This window comes from Botryllus schlosseri, unplaced genomic scaffold (genome assembly GCF_051294905.1).
Source record: "Botryllus schlosseri isolate E-star unplaced genomic scaffold, Bs_hap1 Bs41a, whole genome shotgun sequence".
Lineage (NCBI taxonomy): Eukaryota > Metazoa > Chordata > Ascidiacea > Stolidobranchia > Styelidae > Botryllus > Botryllus schlosseri.
The window spans coordinates 80357-96347 of record NW_027648650.1 but is presented as its reverse complement, the minus strand read 5'-3'; the positions used below and the strand labels follow the sequence as shown (position 1 = coordinate 96347).

At 40.4% G+C, this 15991-nt stretch overlaps 2 protein-coding genes across 2 annotated transcripts; one reads left to right on the top strand and one right to left on the bottom strand.

The window, feature by feature from the left end:
• Positions 1-23: 23 nt before the first annotated feature.
• Positions 24-14457, top strand: LOC145460056 (uncharacterized). Its single transcript, XM_080338461.1, has 19 exons — positions 24-1110; positions 2861-2920; positions 3004-3137; positions 3333-3465; positions 4002-4071; positions 4138-4277; positions 4338-4531; positions 8302-8422; positions 8485-8580; positions 8648-8737; positions 9319-9408; positions 10285-10446; positions 10511-10717; positions 11851-11910; positions 11974-12090; positions 12151-12297; positions 13750-13851; positions 13912-14109; positions 14169-14457. The coding sequence occupies exons 1-19, from the start codon at positions 1027-1029 to the stop codon at positions 14226-14228; spliced, it is 2265 nt and encodes a 754-aa protein (XP_080194587.1). The 5' UTR covers positions 24-1026; the 3' UTR covers positions 14229-14457.
• Positions 14458-14511: 54 nt separating this feature from the next.
• On the bottom strand, positions 14512-15775 carry LOC145460059 (pre-mRNA-processing factor 39-like). The gene is made up of 5 exons (XM_080338465.1): positions 15494-15775; positions 15353-15430; positions 15127-15288; positions 14900-15066; positions 14512-14834 (listed from the first exon to the last, which is right to left on the bottom strand). Exons 1-3 carry the CDS (start codon positions 15744-15746, stop codon positions 15176-15178), a joined length of 444 nt encoding a protein of 147 aa, XP_080194591.1. The 5' UTR covers positions 15747-15775; the 3' UTR covers positions 14512-14834; positions 14900-15066; positions 15127-15175.
• Positions 15776-15991: the final 216 nt, after the last annotated feature.

The following is a 15991-nucleotide window of genomic DNA, read 5'->3' as shown; positions in this document are numbered from 1 at the left end:
GTCATTACAACCCTGAGTGTGAAAGGAATTTTGTTTTTGAAATAAATCGGTGCGCGTATGGAAAGATGAGGTTATACTTCAGTGTGGAAGGAGTGCCTTTTATTTCTTGGTGACTTTTATAAGCATTATGTCATGAAAAATCAGTGTGCATTAATGGCAAAAATATTTCAAATGAAATGAACGAATTTGGTCAATAAAAATATCACTTGCATATACTGTGATTCACATCTGTATATAGTTCGGCTCACTTGGCAAGGACAGGATTACTTGGATTTTGGATGTATTAATAGCGAAGATGCTTCAATCTTTTTGTGCAAAGGTTTCATTTGCCGACGATCTTTCTGCGAGCGCACATGCAAGGTCGGATGTTGGACGACACGTTCTCTCATAAATGCGAATATAGTCAAGACTCAATTCTATAGATTGGGTTCATATTTAATTTTGAAGAAGGGGTACCAATAATAAAAGCAAGAGACCCAGTGACTATAAATCGTGCGAAGTGCTACGTATAATATCAAGTGAAATATATCTGCCACAAATTACTCTACTTTACTGCCATGTATACAAAGGTTTCCGAGCCCTGTTCTACTTCGTAGTAATTCACGATGATCTACGAAAAATGTGGCTGGCCCCTTGCTATTTAATTGCTTCGAAACTTATATTTGAGTCATCAACACCCCAAATCACGAGATAAGGTTAATCAAACTTTTGGTTGGCCTTGCAAGTTTGCAATATATAACCCGGGCAATTCATTTTTATACAATACAATAAATTTCGAAAATTCCCTTGTGATCAATGATGGAACCCGCGACCTATAGGTTACTAGCCGTCATGCTTCACCACTGTGTCTTCTTGGCAGTTTGTGTGTGTATTGGTACCCTTGAGGGTGAAGTGGCAAAGTATATGACCCTTGAATTTGGACCGATTGGCCACGTTTGGTGTACGTAGTAATGTAATTTTTAATACTTAACAGGCTCCAATGGAGAAAAGAGTCCAACGCCGCTGTCACCAGTAAAATCGAAGTCGATGGAGTTTCTTCATTCATCATATTTACAGGCTAAATATCTTGAGCTTTTAGCGCAAGATTGCAAACAGAATAAAGCCGAGATGGTAAGTATATTATAAGTAATGAGCAAATGCTCTTGAACTTTCTCATAGCTATATATTCTGTTCTGTAGGATGTTTTTTCATTTACATACCCGTTTACTGCTTCCAAAGTGCCACTTTTATTAATCCAATGTAATGAACAGAGGTGTTCAATAACAAAATATGCTTAACTACTTAAGTGGATTATGATTTTAGGATACTTCCACTATCCACTTGAATGTTGTTATTTATATAAAAACTACTTCCTTTGATGTTTCTAAAATAAAAAGAAGTTTCAGATAGTTTACATCAGTAGTTCTCAACCGTAGGTCCGCGGAACCGTTGCCGGTCTGCCAGATATAATAGAATTTATCTCGATTCCCAAAAGCGAGAAATCAGGCACGTGTCTATTAACTAGAGATATAAAACATCATAGAAAAATAGTTTCAGACAAGTTATATGTGAAAGCTACTGTGACTTGAGCAAACTTTGTTGAATTACGACAGCGCAATTAGACAACACTTGGCAGAACAATAGAGCAAGTAGCATTTGTCCAGGATCCAGAGCAATCACGAGTAGGTTAGTGGTCGTTAACAGGACTTGGCGAGTTTCACATTGTCGATCGAAACTTTAATAGAAACACGTATCAATATCAGATGACCAAGTCCCTGAATCTTTGTGACGGTGGTGCTCAGCTCTGTGGCCATGGGTTCGAGGACGATTAGTCGGATCCCCCACTGCAGCGAAGGTGCACAGGCCGGACTTTTATCGTTCATAACCTCGAGGAGTTTGGTACGGTGTCTAGTCAATCAAGTGGTCATCCTCTTAATTGACAATCAACATGTATCAACAAACTTGGGGTACATACTTTTCTTTTCCCGGATCAAGTCCTGTTGCCGTCGGAGGTAGCCATTCAGTCCAATCATCGTGGGGACGAAGTGACTGTTGTAGAGGTGGCGGTATTCGGCCTGCGTCACAAGGTCCCACCCGCACCATATTCGCACGAATTCATACCATGCCGCCTCTTCAACCCTTGTCGCCACGCCTCTGATCCTTCCAGTGAGTGAAAGTATTTTTAGCGTTTCGGAGACCCCCTCCCTCACACACATGCTGTTTTTGTGAGTTTACTGGTTGTTTCAACAGTATTTACACTGCTCTGACACGTTTATTTCACTAAAAAACTTGAATAAAACATCATCCAAAAAAAGCTTATTTTTGGATGTTTTCAAATCTTATTTTTGGAGAATATCCAAAAATAAAACCCAACATCCAAAAATAAACAGGCCTGCCCATGACCAATACGTGTTATATAAGGGTTACTATATGTCCAATGTCCATGTGTTGTTAAATGGGACCAAGAATATAATCTTGTGTTATACTGTGAGTGTAGCAATTAACAGTTATAAATTGGAATATAGGCTATTAGCAGAGATCCACCTGAAGCGATATGTTGATGATTTGTACCCGGATTTCACTGTTGCTGTACGTAATGTCATTACATACTAACTTTAAAAAACAATCACAGGCTATAAGCATTATGCAGATTTATTAGGATTCATACTGCAATGGGTACAGGTACTGCGGTAGCAGGAACCATATGAATCCTCATGAGACGAGACTGAAATTGATAATGTTCATAGCATTCTTACGGCATGTGTTATGATTGCATGAGAACCAGGAGTTAACAATATACTTTATGCCAGCAGTTTACACAAATTTATGTTTCATTTCATAAATAAAGATAAACCAATACAAAAATCTGTATTATTTACAGAATGCCTTGGAAATGCCACAATCAGAGGCAGAAAAAGTGGACATGAGTATGAAGGAAAAAGTGATTTACCTTCCATCACATTGATCTGACTATTCAGTGTTTCCACCCCATAAGCGATATGACGATGACATCATACCTTTTAGGAAAAAGAGGTCAAGACTTTGAAGGATGCAATGGACACTCTGCCGAAGTCGATGTTGGAATGCAGAATAAACAAAGAAGCGGCTGAACGGAAGCTAGAAGAGGAAATCAAAAGTCGAGAGTCTACTGTTAAGAGGTTTGATAATAAAAATTGAGCAGCCGTCAACCTTTGATACTGTTTGTAAAATGAGGTGCCTGATAGTTTGGATTCCACTTTGTAAATTGTGTGGAGAAAGCTGATCTTCTGTCATTGAAAATCAACGGGGACTTTTATTTTATATGTTTGAGTTTGATATGTTCGTCCAACTACTTGATTGTAACATAATTATAGGCTAGACTCCACACGACATATGTGTATGCTCATCAAAGAGAAGTTGACAAGGTTTGATGACACGTTAACATCGTGTAAGCAAATGTCGGAAGCACTTCGTGTTGAGGATGAAAAGAAAAAAATGAAAATTCAGGTAAGTTTTCTCGGCCTAATACTAATTGTAATTGTGAGCATTTTTTTTTTCAATAAATTCCTCATGGATACATGCATTACCACTCATTGCCAAGTGAAGTTCTGATTGCTACACAGTATTTTAGTTACAAGTCGTAAGTTAAGGTTAACTCCCAAATGTCCTCACATTGTTTGACTCTAATATAAAATCTAACATATGTTGCTGTGGTAAAGTATGTATCGTTAGTTGAGACGGCTGAATGAATCATGAATCCATCCAAACTTATGATTTCGACACATTTCTATCTTTTCATTGTTTTGCAAGCTTCAGGTAGTTGTGAATGTAAGTATGAATTGGGGTTCAAACAAGGATTGTGATTTTAGAGTAGATAAACACATGGTTGAGTAGCGTACTCACTTGTTTGAATTTCCCACACAGCTCAGTAAATATTATCAATGCAACACTAAACAATTGGCTGGCATCGGTGTTCAGTGGATACCGGAGACACAGTAAGAGGCTGAATAGCTATTAATATTATACAGTCTTTATTGGAACAGAAACTTTTGGATGATTTTGTCGCCATGGAGGAATTTGTGGCCAAATCCAGCGAAAATTGGGAAAGAGAATGTAACAGAAAATATAACTATTATGTCTTATTGTTTTTTAATCACGGTTCCACATTTTCTAACAAAGTAGCAGAGAAGAACTCGTATTTGCGTGATCTCAAAGATGAACTGTGTACGAAGCAGTCACAGATTGAGGAACTCGCATCTACTAAAAATGAACTACAATATTCTCTGAAAGAACTTCTCTGCGTCATTGCTACTATCAAGGTAAGCTTGATGTTTACATGCTAAATTTCTTTGTGATGTTCTGTGAAATTGTGATTTCAGCGAGGTGAGAAATTGGCTGTGTCGGACTTGGAGAATCAACTGCGAGTGGCGACTGAAATTGCTGAGGAGAAGAATCAATTGTTGCAAAGGGTCAGAGAGCAGTATGAACTGTCCAAACAAACGTGGCATGCCGTTAAAGATATCAATGCTATATTAAAGAATATGACTGCTGAAAAAGAGGAACTTGCTCAAAAGTGAGACCGCTTTTCAAATAATTAATTGATATGTAATTTAATGGAATAAGTGTCTAAATATTCACGTGAAATAATCTTACTACAATGCGTGTAGACATGATCACTTAACCCTTTCGCCGCTGGTGGATCCTAGAGGATCCATGCACAGTTTTTCACAAACACGCTTCAATCAATTAACGACATCTTGCGTTGTAGGGGTCATAAATGGTTACAATGATCGTCTATAAATAGCGATTGTCGATACGCATACGACCAGCTATATATAACCCATTGCCTTATGGCATAACCAGTTCAAAATGCAGATTGAATACAGAACAACGTTTCCCGTAAAATATAATGTGTAGCTCAGTTCGCCTGAATTAACGCAAATCTTATAATTCCTTATATCTTCCGTTCTACACATCGTAAGCAGACACAATTTTCGTTTTAGAGTAGTTGTTGATCGCAAGAGTTCATTGCAACCATAATATCGGGAATTAGTTGGATAGAACACGCTTCAAATTGGTGTGAAATAAAGCAATATTCTGTTACGTGAAAAATGCCTCGCACGTATGAGCATTGCCACATAAGGCCATATATATTAGGGTTGTCCAAAATTTGGAAAATCTTACAAATCCTCCGTTGTAATGTCTTATTCTATAGATTATTGATAAACAACGACACTGGGCCTAAAAGAAGCTCACAGAAAGGCCGTTTAGATTTCGTGCAAAGCGTTTGAAAGTAGCTGCCGAATAATGGGCGTGCCACCGACCATAGAACGGCGAGAAGACTAGTAATCACGAAACCACGGCTCTTGATTGGCTAATCGGCAATGCTTCAATGACCACGATAGCAGCAGCTTGCTGATTAGGTGATCAAGAAGTCTGCTTCCGGCGGCGACTGTGAAAGCGCATTGTATGTAGGTTGACAGATAATGATTTAGGACTGATTCAGGGTATATTGAGGTACGAAATACACGATAAACAAACAACAGCTGCTTCACAAAAACGTCTAAAGCATGGCCGCTTTATTGTGAAGGAAACTGCCGTAGCCTATATGCCTTGTTTTCAACGAGGGAAAGCATAGGCGCTTATGCATGTGGCGACGGATTCCTAGTTTCAGAAAGGATATATCATTCTTGAATACAAATATAAAGCTTAGCAACGACACTATAATTTGTGGGATCTTATTGGGCCCAGGTTGTAGTACATAGTTGAAGTTTTGAATGCTCTAGGGATCGGCTGTATCAGGTTTGGCTAGGCACTTATCAGATGTTAACAGCACATTGAATTCACTTGTAAGTGTTTTCAAAGTCCCTAATGATGCCACAGTAACGAGGTGTAAATTTAAGCACAGACTATGCTTGATATGATATACAAACTAAGCTGGATACTAAGCACTATGAAGCATTTTCTGTTCTTTTTACACCCCTTTTCTGCACGATTATTAAGGACTTTGCCATATCATTGACATATCATATCCAGCATAGTATGTGCTTACTTTTACACCTCTTTTCTGCGTTATCATTAAGGACTTTGACAACACTTGCAAGTGAATACAATTTGATGTGAGCATCTGATAAGTGCCAAGCATAGCCCGCTGATTCAGCCGATCCTTAAGAGCATTCAAAACTTCAACTATGTACTACAACCTGAGCCCAATAAGATAAAACAAATTATAGTGTCGTTGTTAAGCTTTATATTTGTATTCAAGAATGATATATCCTTTCTGAAACTAGGAGTCCGTCGCCACTTGCATAAGCGCCTATGCTTTCCCTCGTTGAAAACAAGGCATATAGGCTACGGCAGTTTCCTTCACAATAAAGCGGTCAAGCTTTAGATGTTTTTGTGAAGCAGCTGTTGATTGTTCATCATGTATTTCGTACCTCAACATACCCTGAATCAATCCTAAATCATTATCTGTCAACCTACATACAATGCGCTTTCACAATCGCCGCCGGTAGCAGACTCCTTGATCGCCTAATCAGCAAGCTGCTGCTGTCGTGGTCATTGAAGCATTACCGATTAGCCAATCAAGAGTCGTGGTTTCGTGATTACTAGTCTTCTCGCCGATCTATGGTCGGTGGCACGCCCATTCTTCAGCAGCTACTTTCAAACGCTTTGCACGAAATCTAAACGGCCTTCCTGATAGCTTCTTTTAGGCCCAGTGTCGTTTTTTATCAATTATCTATAGAATAAGACATTACAACGGAGGATTTGTAAGATTTTCCAAATTTTGGACAACCCTAATATATATACATTCACTTACGATTGTCTTATACAGTTGATTGTCACACACATAGTTAGATGCAGTCCATAACACTTCAACAAGATCAGTATCACGAAGGATTGTCTTATATAAGTTACACGACGCCAGTGCTAAACACTGCAGACATGGGTGTGTAAGTTGGCGTGAGTGTACGGTACTCGCGCCTGTAATAACAAGATCATACAGACCGTTGAATCATCCGTTTTATATGTTATACGAAGTTACTGTAGACTTCAATGAATAGATGGTGATAATATGCCCATATACTGACAAACCTGTATCGGACATTCGATGTGTAGAACACGTTTCAAATTGATATGAAATGAAGCAACAAGAGAAATCGCGCGCCTACGAGAAGTGTCAAACAAAGCAATATATTTACTTACGATGGCCTTGTGCAGTTGCAAATTGAACATTTTGTTAGTTATGCACGATCAATAGTATCTATAAGATCAGTAACATGTATTTGGACTTATATAACTGGACCAGGCAAAGTCAAATAAACACGAATTACAACGCGCGTTGCCTCCATCGCGATGACGTAATCAGCGGCGGCCATGAGTAACGCTTATAACTAAAACTTCCCAGTCGCGGTGCTCACGGTTGCGTAAAGATTTCAAGCTCAGTAATGTCTTGTTTGAATGCTGAAATTGATATGTAAGGCAACCACATGGTCATTCACCATGGGAAGGATTATGTATCACATCACGTGAAAACGAAAAACAAATTTCTCTTTCACTTTTGAGAAATCTCGTAGACTGGTTTCAATATCATCGTCACCTCTCTCGCTTGAGCCTTCCGAGTAGCTCAGTTTGTTAGGCTGCTATTTCCTGATCACGGCGATATATTGGGCGTCGGTTCAACTCCCGTTGTCTGCGTTTTATGAACTTTTTGGTTGATGAATTAAAATTTGGCCTGGAGGCCGACCGCGGGAGTAGGGTTAATCGCTAACAACCGCTTTCAAAGCAAAAGTCTGGAAACTAGCCGATGTATATGCAACGAAATGGATTCATTATATATATGATGTTAAAAATCCGTTAGGTAGTCTTTATAAATCTTGGTCGTTTACTAAAAATATATCAGCAGTTATTCTTCACCTCAGTAACAGAGGCTGGCATCTATGTGCTACCTCATGTATTTGTATCATACATAAATAATGATTGCATGCTGAAGGCCTCTCAACGTGACAAGGTTTAGAGCTGTAATTGAAAGTTCCGTTATTTAATCATAAAATTCTGTTCTCGTTCACAACACTGTACCCCAAATTACGAAATCTGTTGTCATAGTTATGACAAAACTGTCATGTGCATTTTTGGTAACCCTACTGTGACAAAGGAATTTCATAATAATGACAATTCTAGTAGTACGGTAATCAATGAATTCATAAAATTCAGCTTAGGAACTAGATATAGTGGGAAAACGAAGAATGAATTTATCAACACTGCAAGGTCCGACCACTCAAACCCTGACTAAAATTTGACGGCACTAGGATCCATTCTCAAGCTATATCTTTTTACACAAAGGCTTGAAGAAGCCGCGAGTAAAACCGCGAGTAAAGAAAGTAACTTGAAGGCTGAAATGGAGAATGCAATCTCAGGGTTGAATGACAACATCTCATCGTTAATGGCGGCAGCGGCAGAAAAAGTGAAATTGACTTGTTTCAGGAACTTCTCGATTTTGTCAGATCTGATTGGATTTGTTTTTAGGAAGCGGAACTGTCAATCGCCATGGATGATATGCAAAAGAAAAGCAACGAATACATTGCTTTGTTACTTACACGTTTGTCCATTGCATCAGAGAAGGTTATATCACAATCCGTCGTTGATTTCAACATATTTTATCTTGAATCCTATGGTATTTCTATTCCAGGGAAACAACCTAGCACGTATTATCGATGTTCTGACGAATGGAATGGAAGAAACGCGAATAGCCAAAGAAAAGATAGAGATAGAGTTGACGGTATGTACTTATTCTATCTAAAGTAAACCTGGCCTGCAAGTAGCCAAATATAGCATAACTGGTAACTCGTAAGAATCATTAATGCCAAGATTGGTGATTGATTGAGTGACTGCTCAAGACGTTTCGACTCCTTCCTACCTTTTCATTTGATCTCAATCTTATGGTGTTTTAATTGGATAAAATTATTAATAAACGGAACTGAACTGATTTGGGTTTGAGTAAGATTGACTGAAAACTCACAAGCAGAGTATCGCGTGCAATTAGAGTTAAACGAACATGACTGACAAGCGTTAGCCGAAAACACTCCGGTTTATGCCAATGTGTGTATATTACTCGATTTGTATATTAAAGTTCGGCACCTCCAAGGGTCTATTCAATTAGCTGGTACGGTACTTCAAAATTGATGATATCTTTTTGTTATAGAACCTTCTAAGCATTTGATAATGCCTGAACGAGAAATGTATAAACTCGGTTCAGGTACCGCTAGGCCGGTGTCATTCATATATTTTAGTAGTAGCCTATTCATATATTTTTTAAATATTTACTACAATTATTCTATGCACTCTTTATTGACACAACAGGCGTCATTGGCTACAAAATCGGAGGAATGCTCCAGACTGGGCGGTAAGGTTTCGGAACTGGAAAATGAATTGAAGTCAGCTAAAGAAGAGGTACTTTGTTATTGATCACCTCTAGTGTTGTATTTATTGCAGCAATTCCTTATTTGAATATTTTCATTATTTTATAACCACGCATACATATTTTACACAAGTGTGAGGGTTTTAACACTCAACTATATTTCTTAGGCCAATCACGAGGTATCATGAAAACCCTGTTGTGTGATCGTTTCATGGTAGGTGATTACTGATTATGTTTAGAGCAGTGGTTCTTGATCTTTTTTGATCTCATAGCCCAAAAATTTCAGAAGCCGAATAATGGAACGTCATCATATCAAGCTCGACAATATTCAGGCTATTCTATGCCTAAAATAAGATAACTGATGACTAGACAAGGTGGATACAGTTCCTCTCGTGACGTCATCCTCAAAGGATGATGTTTTTGTAGTTTCTTGATGACGTTTTGTCCTTTTGCGGATCCCTAAAAACTAGTGCACTGACTCCCAAGTTTAAGAACCCTGGTTTAGAGATAATGCTTGGGAATTGATTTACTGGTACATTTACTTCATTATACTCTATGCTTGACTATAACACAAAATGTCACGACTTTGTTCGAGATCACCATGATGTAGTCTGTGATAACCACCCTAGTTTGAAACATTCAAATTGGCCTGAGATTTGAATATTCTCTGAACATCATCCCGCAGAGTTGGTCAAAGTAGTCAACATTGGGACTAAAGTAGATGTAATGTCGTTAATTGCTACTCTAGTACAAATAGAAGTGGTAATTCCTAGAAATATTCTACGCCTCATTTTGCCTAAAAACTGAAGTAGAAGTAGTTTAAAATCATAACCACTCGAGCAAGTAGTGATGCTTGAGTACTGAAAAGTAGAAGTACTTCGTTACTGACCACCTCCACCGTTCCATAGGTGACAGAGCTGTTAGGCTCCCGGCAGTCGTTTGAAGATGGGTTGAGAAAGAAAATGCAGCAGCTGGAACAGGAGAAAGGCGACATACAAAGCAAAGCGACCAACCGCGACAACAGCGACACCAAACTAAGAAAAGAAGTCGAATTTCTCCGACAGCACCTGGTCTGTTGTTTCGCCGTACATCAATTCAGTTTGTGTCCTTACCTTGACTTGTTGCCATCTGCAGAAAGACACGGAGGACCTGCTCAGTATGGAGGGGGGCAAAGTAAAGAATGCTAAGGACGAAATGGATAAGTGCAGGAACGATATCGCCGATCTTGAGTATGCAGTTGGGAAAAAAGAAATCCGAATTCAAGAGCTTGAGAAAATGGTGAAGGAAAAGGAAGTGCAAATATTGTCGCTTGCCGGAGCTGCTAAGCCGGCCCCGTTGAAGGTAAACGATTGGACAGCGGTTTTCGAGCTTTTGGTCAGACACCCGAGCTTTAGGTCAGACACCCATCTTGGCTTAGCAAGAGCATGTAGATAAGAGGCATGCTCACTGAATGAAAAGTAGCGAGATAGCATAAGACGGACAAGCTATGAAATGCAATGGCATATGACAGTAGGTGAAGTGCATGTCAGATCCTGGTCAGGTAATCTGGAGCGTTGACCAGTTTTGGTCGAGATTTAGCTCAGTTATCCTGCAGCAGTGATCTGCGTTGTGCAGTAGGCCAGTGTGTACCGCGAATTTGAAAATATTATCATATTGTGAATAATTTTATTGTTTTGAAGCAAATTTAATTGATAATATTTCTGCTGCTGCGTGTCATAATACGTCAAATACGAGTTCTTGACTTGGCCTGTCCTTACTATTGCATAGGTTGGACACAATAATTAGTTGCGCTCTGATACTGCTGCCTGGTCTTGAACAGTTATCACTTGGCACCACAATTTAGGCCTACCGTTGGCTAATGGATGACAGGCAATTAAAATGAGTTTGCACAGTAGGATATTTTATCCCCGGCAGACATTCCGTGATGTGAACCCTGGCGGTTTAGCAGTTATAAAGTAGACCATCTTTGTATGATTTACCCTCAAAGAACCTTGAATAAGTTAGAAATCATGTCGCAAAGTGTCGCAGAACCCCTTAAAATACTTTGAGGACGTCACACATGCCTCAATCTCTCGTGAACTGCAAATAAATATGATTTACGAGCGCCATGAGGGGTGATAGTTTTGTAATAACTTTGCGCGCTTTTTACAAGTTGTTCATTGAATTCGAATCACAAAGGCCTGCATTTCAGAAACGAGTTGGCATGCGAAGGAATTAAGACTGTTTTCAAAACTACTTACTTGAGTAGATTTAAAGTCAGTCAATTCTACTTCAATTAGTTTTAGATGGCTTATGGAAGAAGTACTTCTACTCGTACTTGAGTAGATTTTTACAACGCTACCTCCACTTTAGTAGATTTCCTGACTACTTTGATCACCTCTGCCAACATACACTGCAGTGTTCGCCGAGGTCATGCACTTCGTGAGCAATGGCGTTGTCACGATTCCCATCCGATCAGCGTACCTCCTTTTCAGGAAAAGTTCCTTTCCGAAATTACAAAGAGAAAAAACCAGCGCATTTCAAAACGACCAAAAGTAATCTTGTTTTGTATGCATTCTAGTAGGTCTGTTCCCAAATGAGCATGCATGCAATTCCAGATCCAGAGTCCTACGATGTCGGAACCAGAGAACATCGATCCGAAATCACCAAAGCATATTAAGAAACGGCGTAAACCTGACATCTTTGATACGACGACAGATCAACGGCTAAGCGAAGTAACTGCACATTTTGCGCTTTATTAACAAGTAAACCATTTGAAAATGCTACAATCGCAGATATCGTTTGAATCGTCACCAACGAAGGACTTATACCGACGAACACCGCCGTACTTGTACCGACGAACACCGCCGTTAGTCTCCTCGACACCAAAAGTGTGCGCGCAACCATCAAAACCACATGGGAAACCCAAACCGTACGCTAAGGTCCGAGCAAAAGTCACTCATAAAATGGCAAACAACAGTCAGAAAATACGCTCCAATTTTCCAAAAACTTCGTAAAGTTGGGGTCCTGGCATTTGTTTCCAACTGAAGCGTTCAGCGAAATTCTCAATGACTTCCTCTTTGTCCGTGCGACTGTTAGGATACCATTGTATAAGGGAACCCATCATATCTCTCCAAGTGTCCCGTTCATTGGCATTGTAGACGCGAGATAAATTAAGCGCCTGTTCTATTCTGCCCGCCTTTTCGAGTTTACTACGTAGAGCTTGGTAGAATAATTTATCTCTTGGTTCATGGCTACTGCCCGTGTTGGTGTTATTGATTTGTTTTAATATCCACGTAACTAGGGGTTTGTCTTCAGGATCGTCTAGGCGTTGTACGAGTTCTTTGAATTTATCCGTATCCGGCAACATGTGTTGACGTCTGCCTGGTGTTCGGCATTTCAGCTGATCTCTGGTTAGCTCGTAAGACTCTTCTTCACCAAGTATAGTAAAGCCAGGATTGCGTTGTTGTGACCAACCCTCGTGTTGAAACTCGTCTCTGCCTGCTGTATTATAGGCTGGGTTGCGTAGTAGCGACGCACCGCCGCGCATAAACTCATTCCTGCCTTCTGGACAGTTCGGGTTGCGTTGTTGTGACGCACCACGGCGTGGAACCTCATCTCTGCCTTCTATATTGTATGCGTGATTATGTCGTGACTCGTCTTTGCATGGAATTTCTTCTCTACCTGCTGTATTGTGGACGCGATTAGGCGTCGAGCGAACATCACTGTTGTCCGGACCTAACGATGAGGGTAGACGTACATGCGAACGTCCAGTATCTTCCAATCTGTCAAGTAACTCCGCTGCTTGCTCAGCCACACGCGATTCGGACAGCTTTAGGTTAGCTCGTAAATCATTTTTTTCTTATTTCGTTTGAAATCCAAACACACACTGCGATATTCATCTTCCCATCGTTACGCAAGATGTGTTGCCTGGTTCTCATAATTCTTTGATTGTTGCAACTTTACTCGCATTTGTGATAATTCGTTGTGTAAATCTTTAATTCGACCCTCAAGATATTCCGGTTCAGGTTCTCCCGAAATTAGCATATTTACATGCCCCCTGTTCACCGTATCCGCTGATGTTCCTACCGACTGTTGTTTTGTAGTGTTGGCTTCGCGGACAATGGGATATCCTAGCTCATTATCATCAGGTGCATACGGCGCCTGACTTCTGTTATCTCCTTCCATCGATTCTTGTTACGACGGTGGCGTTTTGGGAGTCATACTGAAGCTTGGATGTGTCCCATAGGTATTTCGAAGAATGCTAGCATGAGCTATTTGTTCACCCATAACTGTAGCGGTTTCCAATGATCTAGCTAGTTCTTTAAGGTCAATACCTTTCAACCGGCGTTTATGTATTTTCTTCAGCTCATCCAACTCCTTCCGTATTTCAGATCGCGGAACCGGAGAACATCGATCCGAAATCACCGAAGCATATTAAGAAACGGCGTAAGCCTGACATCTTTGATACGACGACAGATCAACTGCTAAGCGAAGTAACTGCACATTTTGCGCTTTATTAACAAGTAAACCATTTGAAAATGCTACAATCACAGATATCGTTTGGATCGTCACCAGCGAAGGACTTGTGCCGACGATCACCGCCGTTAGCCTCCTCGACACCAAAAGTGTGCGCGCAACCATCAAAACCACATGGGAAACCCAAACCTAAGGTCCGAGCAAAAGTCACTCATAAAATGGCAAACAACGGTCAGAAAAGGCCCAACAAATACGCACAGCCTCGAAGAACCAAAGTAAGTGATTTCAAAAGCCGACAGGCCCCGGCCAAAACTGACATGCTTATATACTTCAGGCGAATATGGTTCAAACCAAACCAAAACAATTTTACGACGTTTATGAGTTTCATGGATGAGAACAAAGACGAAATATGCTTCCATCTCGTGAGCGTTCTTCAATTTGCTTCTGCACCTGCGTTATTCAATTTGTATTCAATGAAATTTTTTTCACTGTTAGTGTACTGTTGGTGTACTTTTTGTTGGTGTACTGTTGTTGGTACTGCTGCTGGGCTGCTGCCTGTAGCAAAAAATATTTATCATGATTGATATTTTTTTCTTCCAAAATATACGCAATTCTTGCCTCTGCTGGCTTTTGTTGATAGTTCCAGTAGTTCTGGTAGTATAAACTCGTAGTGTCCCCGGTGGCAGCTTGTTGATACGCTTGGGCGGTTGCTTGTGCCGTCGCCGCTTGTTGGATGGAGGTTTGAGTTGTGTAGCTTTCGTTTGTGGTCGGTTTTGTTGAATATCTGCTCAAAACAAAAGCATTAGTGAAGCTGTCGGAAAAAGCGATGACAAGATCTCACGTTTGTCGTGCACCGGCTGTCGTCTCAATCTTACTGCCACTGGTCGGGCTGGAGGCCTCAGTCTTTGGCTTTTTGGATTGGGCCGATTCCGCCGCAGTCTGCAGCCTTTCCTTACGACTCCGGTACAGCTTCTGATGCTCGTCGTAGACATTTTGTACCCTGTGCCAGATCAATCAAAATCATCACACTAGACACTTTGAAATCTCCACCACCGAAACCCTTACAGAGTGGCGTCCTTGCCAAAGTCTTCCATGTACTCCTGCTTTCTTTGGGACTTGCTCTCTTCGCCGCCGAGGTGTTGACTTTCCAGCGCCAGGTCGCATGCCTTGCAGAAGCTCTCCTCGTCACCATGGGAAAATTCCAACCCGACCAGATCCTTATACAGTTGCTCCTGAACACATACAGAGAGGACAATGCGGCAAACGTCTTCCGCAAATTATGTTTTACATACCTCGTCGCCTATCTTGGAAATGGCGTCTTTCAGCACTTGCCTGGCCTCGCTAATTTTCTTGGACACATTGACCAGGAACCACACGTATTTTCGAATGAAAAAGCAGCGCTCTTCCACCTTTTCCAAAGCGGTCGAGTATTGTTTGAGAAGACTCTCGGCTTGCTGCAGCAAAACACCGGAGTTATCATATCGTCAAACAAAGACTAATTACAAACTAATTGCTCACGTCGAAGCTTCACCATCAACAAATTCGGTAAAGTCTTCTCCAATTCCACCAGAATCTTGGCAGCGCTATGATAATTACCTGTGGTATATAAAAATACACGCATAAAGTTATCATGCAAACGTGATCCGCAAATGACATTACCTTGAACTTCCTCAAACGACGACCAGTGTATATGTATGTGTGGCTTCTTGGGTAGATGTATCTCACAAGCCCGCCTGTACACCTTACGGGCTATTGACGGATCGGTTTTCATCAAGTATCTTGCATACTGAAAAGGGAGAGAAGATGAAACATCGCATCCATCTATATCAGGGGTCAGCAAACCCTGGTACACATGCCTCTTCCATGGCACGCCTAGTGATTTGACACATGCAGTAAAGTGCATCATTTGCATATCCGTGAGGAATCTTTCTATAGCTAGTCGCAAAGATGCAACTTTCAATTTTGAAAGTACCCACCACCGATTGACTACAACTGCGAAGCCTTGGTCAAATCTAGTTTTAAAACTACATATTTGAGTACTTTTTAGACATTTCACTTTTTATTTCTTTCAAAAGGTAGCCTTTGTTTACCTATCTTAGGAATCGCTACTTCTATTTATCATTAAATGAGAATTTACAGCATGACTTCTACTTGCAT

Excerpts from the sequence above, each read along its gene's own strand:
- LOC145460056 (XM_080338461.1), top strand. The coding sequence starts at position 1,027 with ATGGAGTTTCTTCATTCATCATATTTACAGGCTAAATATCTTGAGCTT. Across the intron at positions 4,532-8,301 it reads AAAGAGGAACTTGCTCAAAA|GCTTGAAGAAGCCGCGAGTA; the intron begins GTGAGACCGCTT and ends TTTTACACAAAG. Across the intron at positions 8,423-8,484 it reads TGGCGGCAGCGGCAGAAAAA|GAAGCGGAACTGTCAATCGC; the intron begins GTGAAATTGACT and ends ATTTGTTTTTAG.
- LOC145460059 (XM_080338465.1), bottom strand. The coding sequence starts at position 15,746 with ATGCAAATGATGCACTTTACTGCATGTGTCAAATCACTAGGCGTGCCA. Across the intron at positions 15,431-15,493 it reads GTCGTTTGAGGAAGTTCAAG|GTAATTATCATAGCGCTGCC; the intron begins GTAATGTCATTT and ends TATATACCACAG. Across the intron at positions 15,289-15,352 it reads GTTGATGGTGAAGCTTCGAC|CAAGCCGAGAGTCTTCTCAA; the intron begins GTGAGCAATTAG and ends GTTTTGCTGCAG.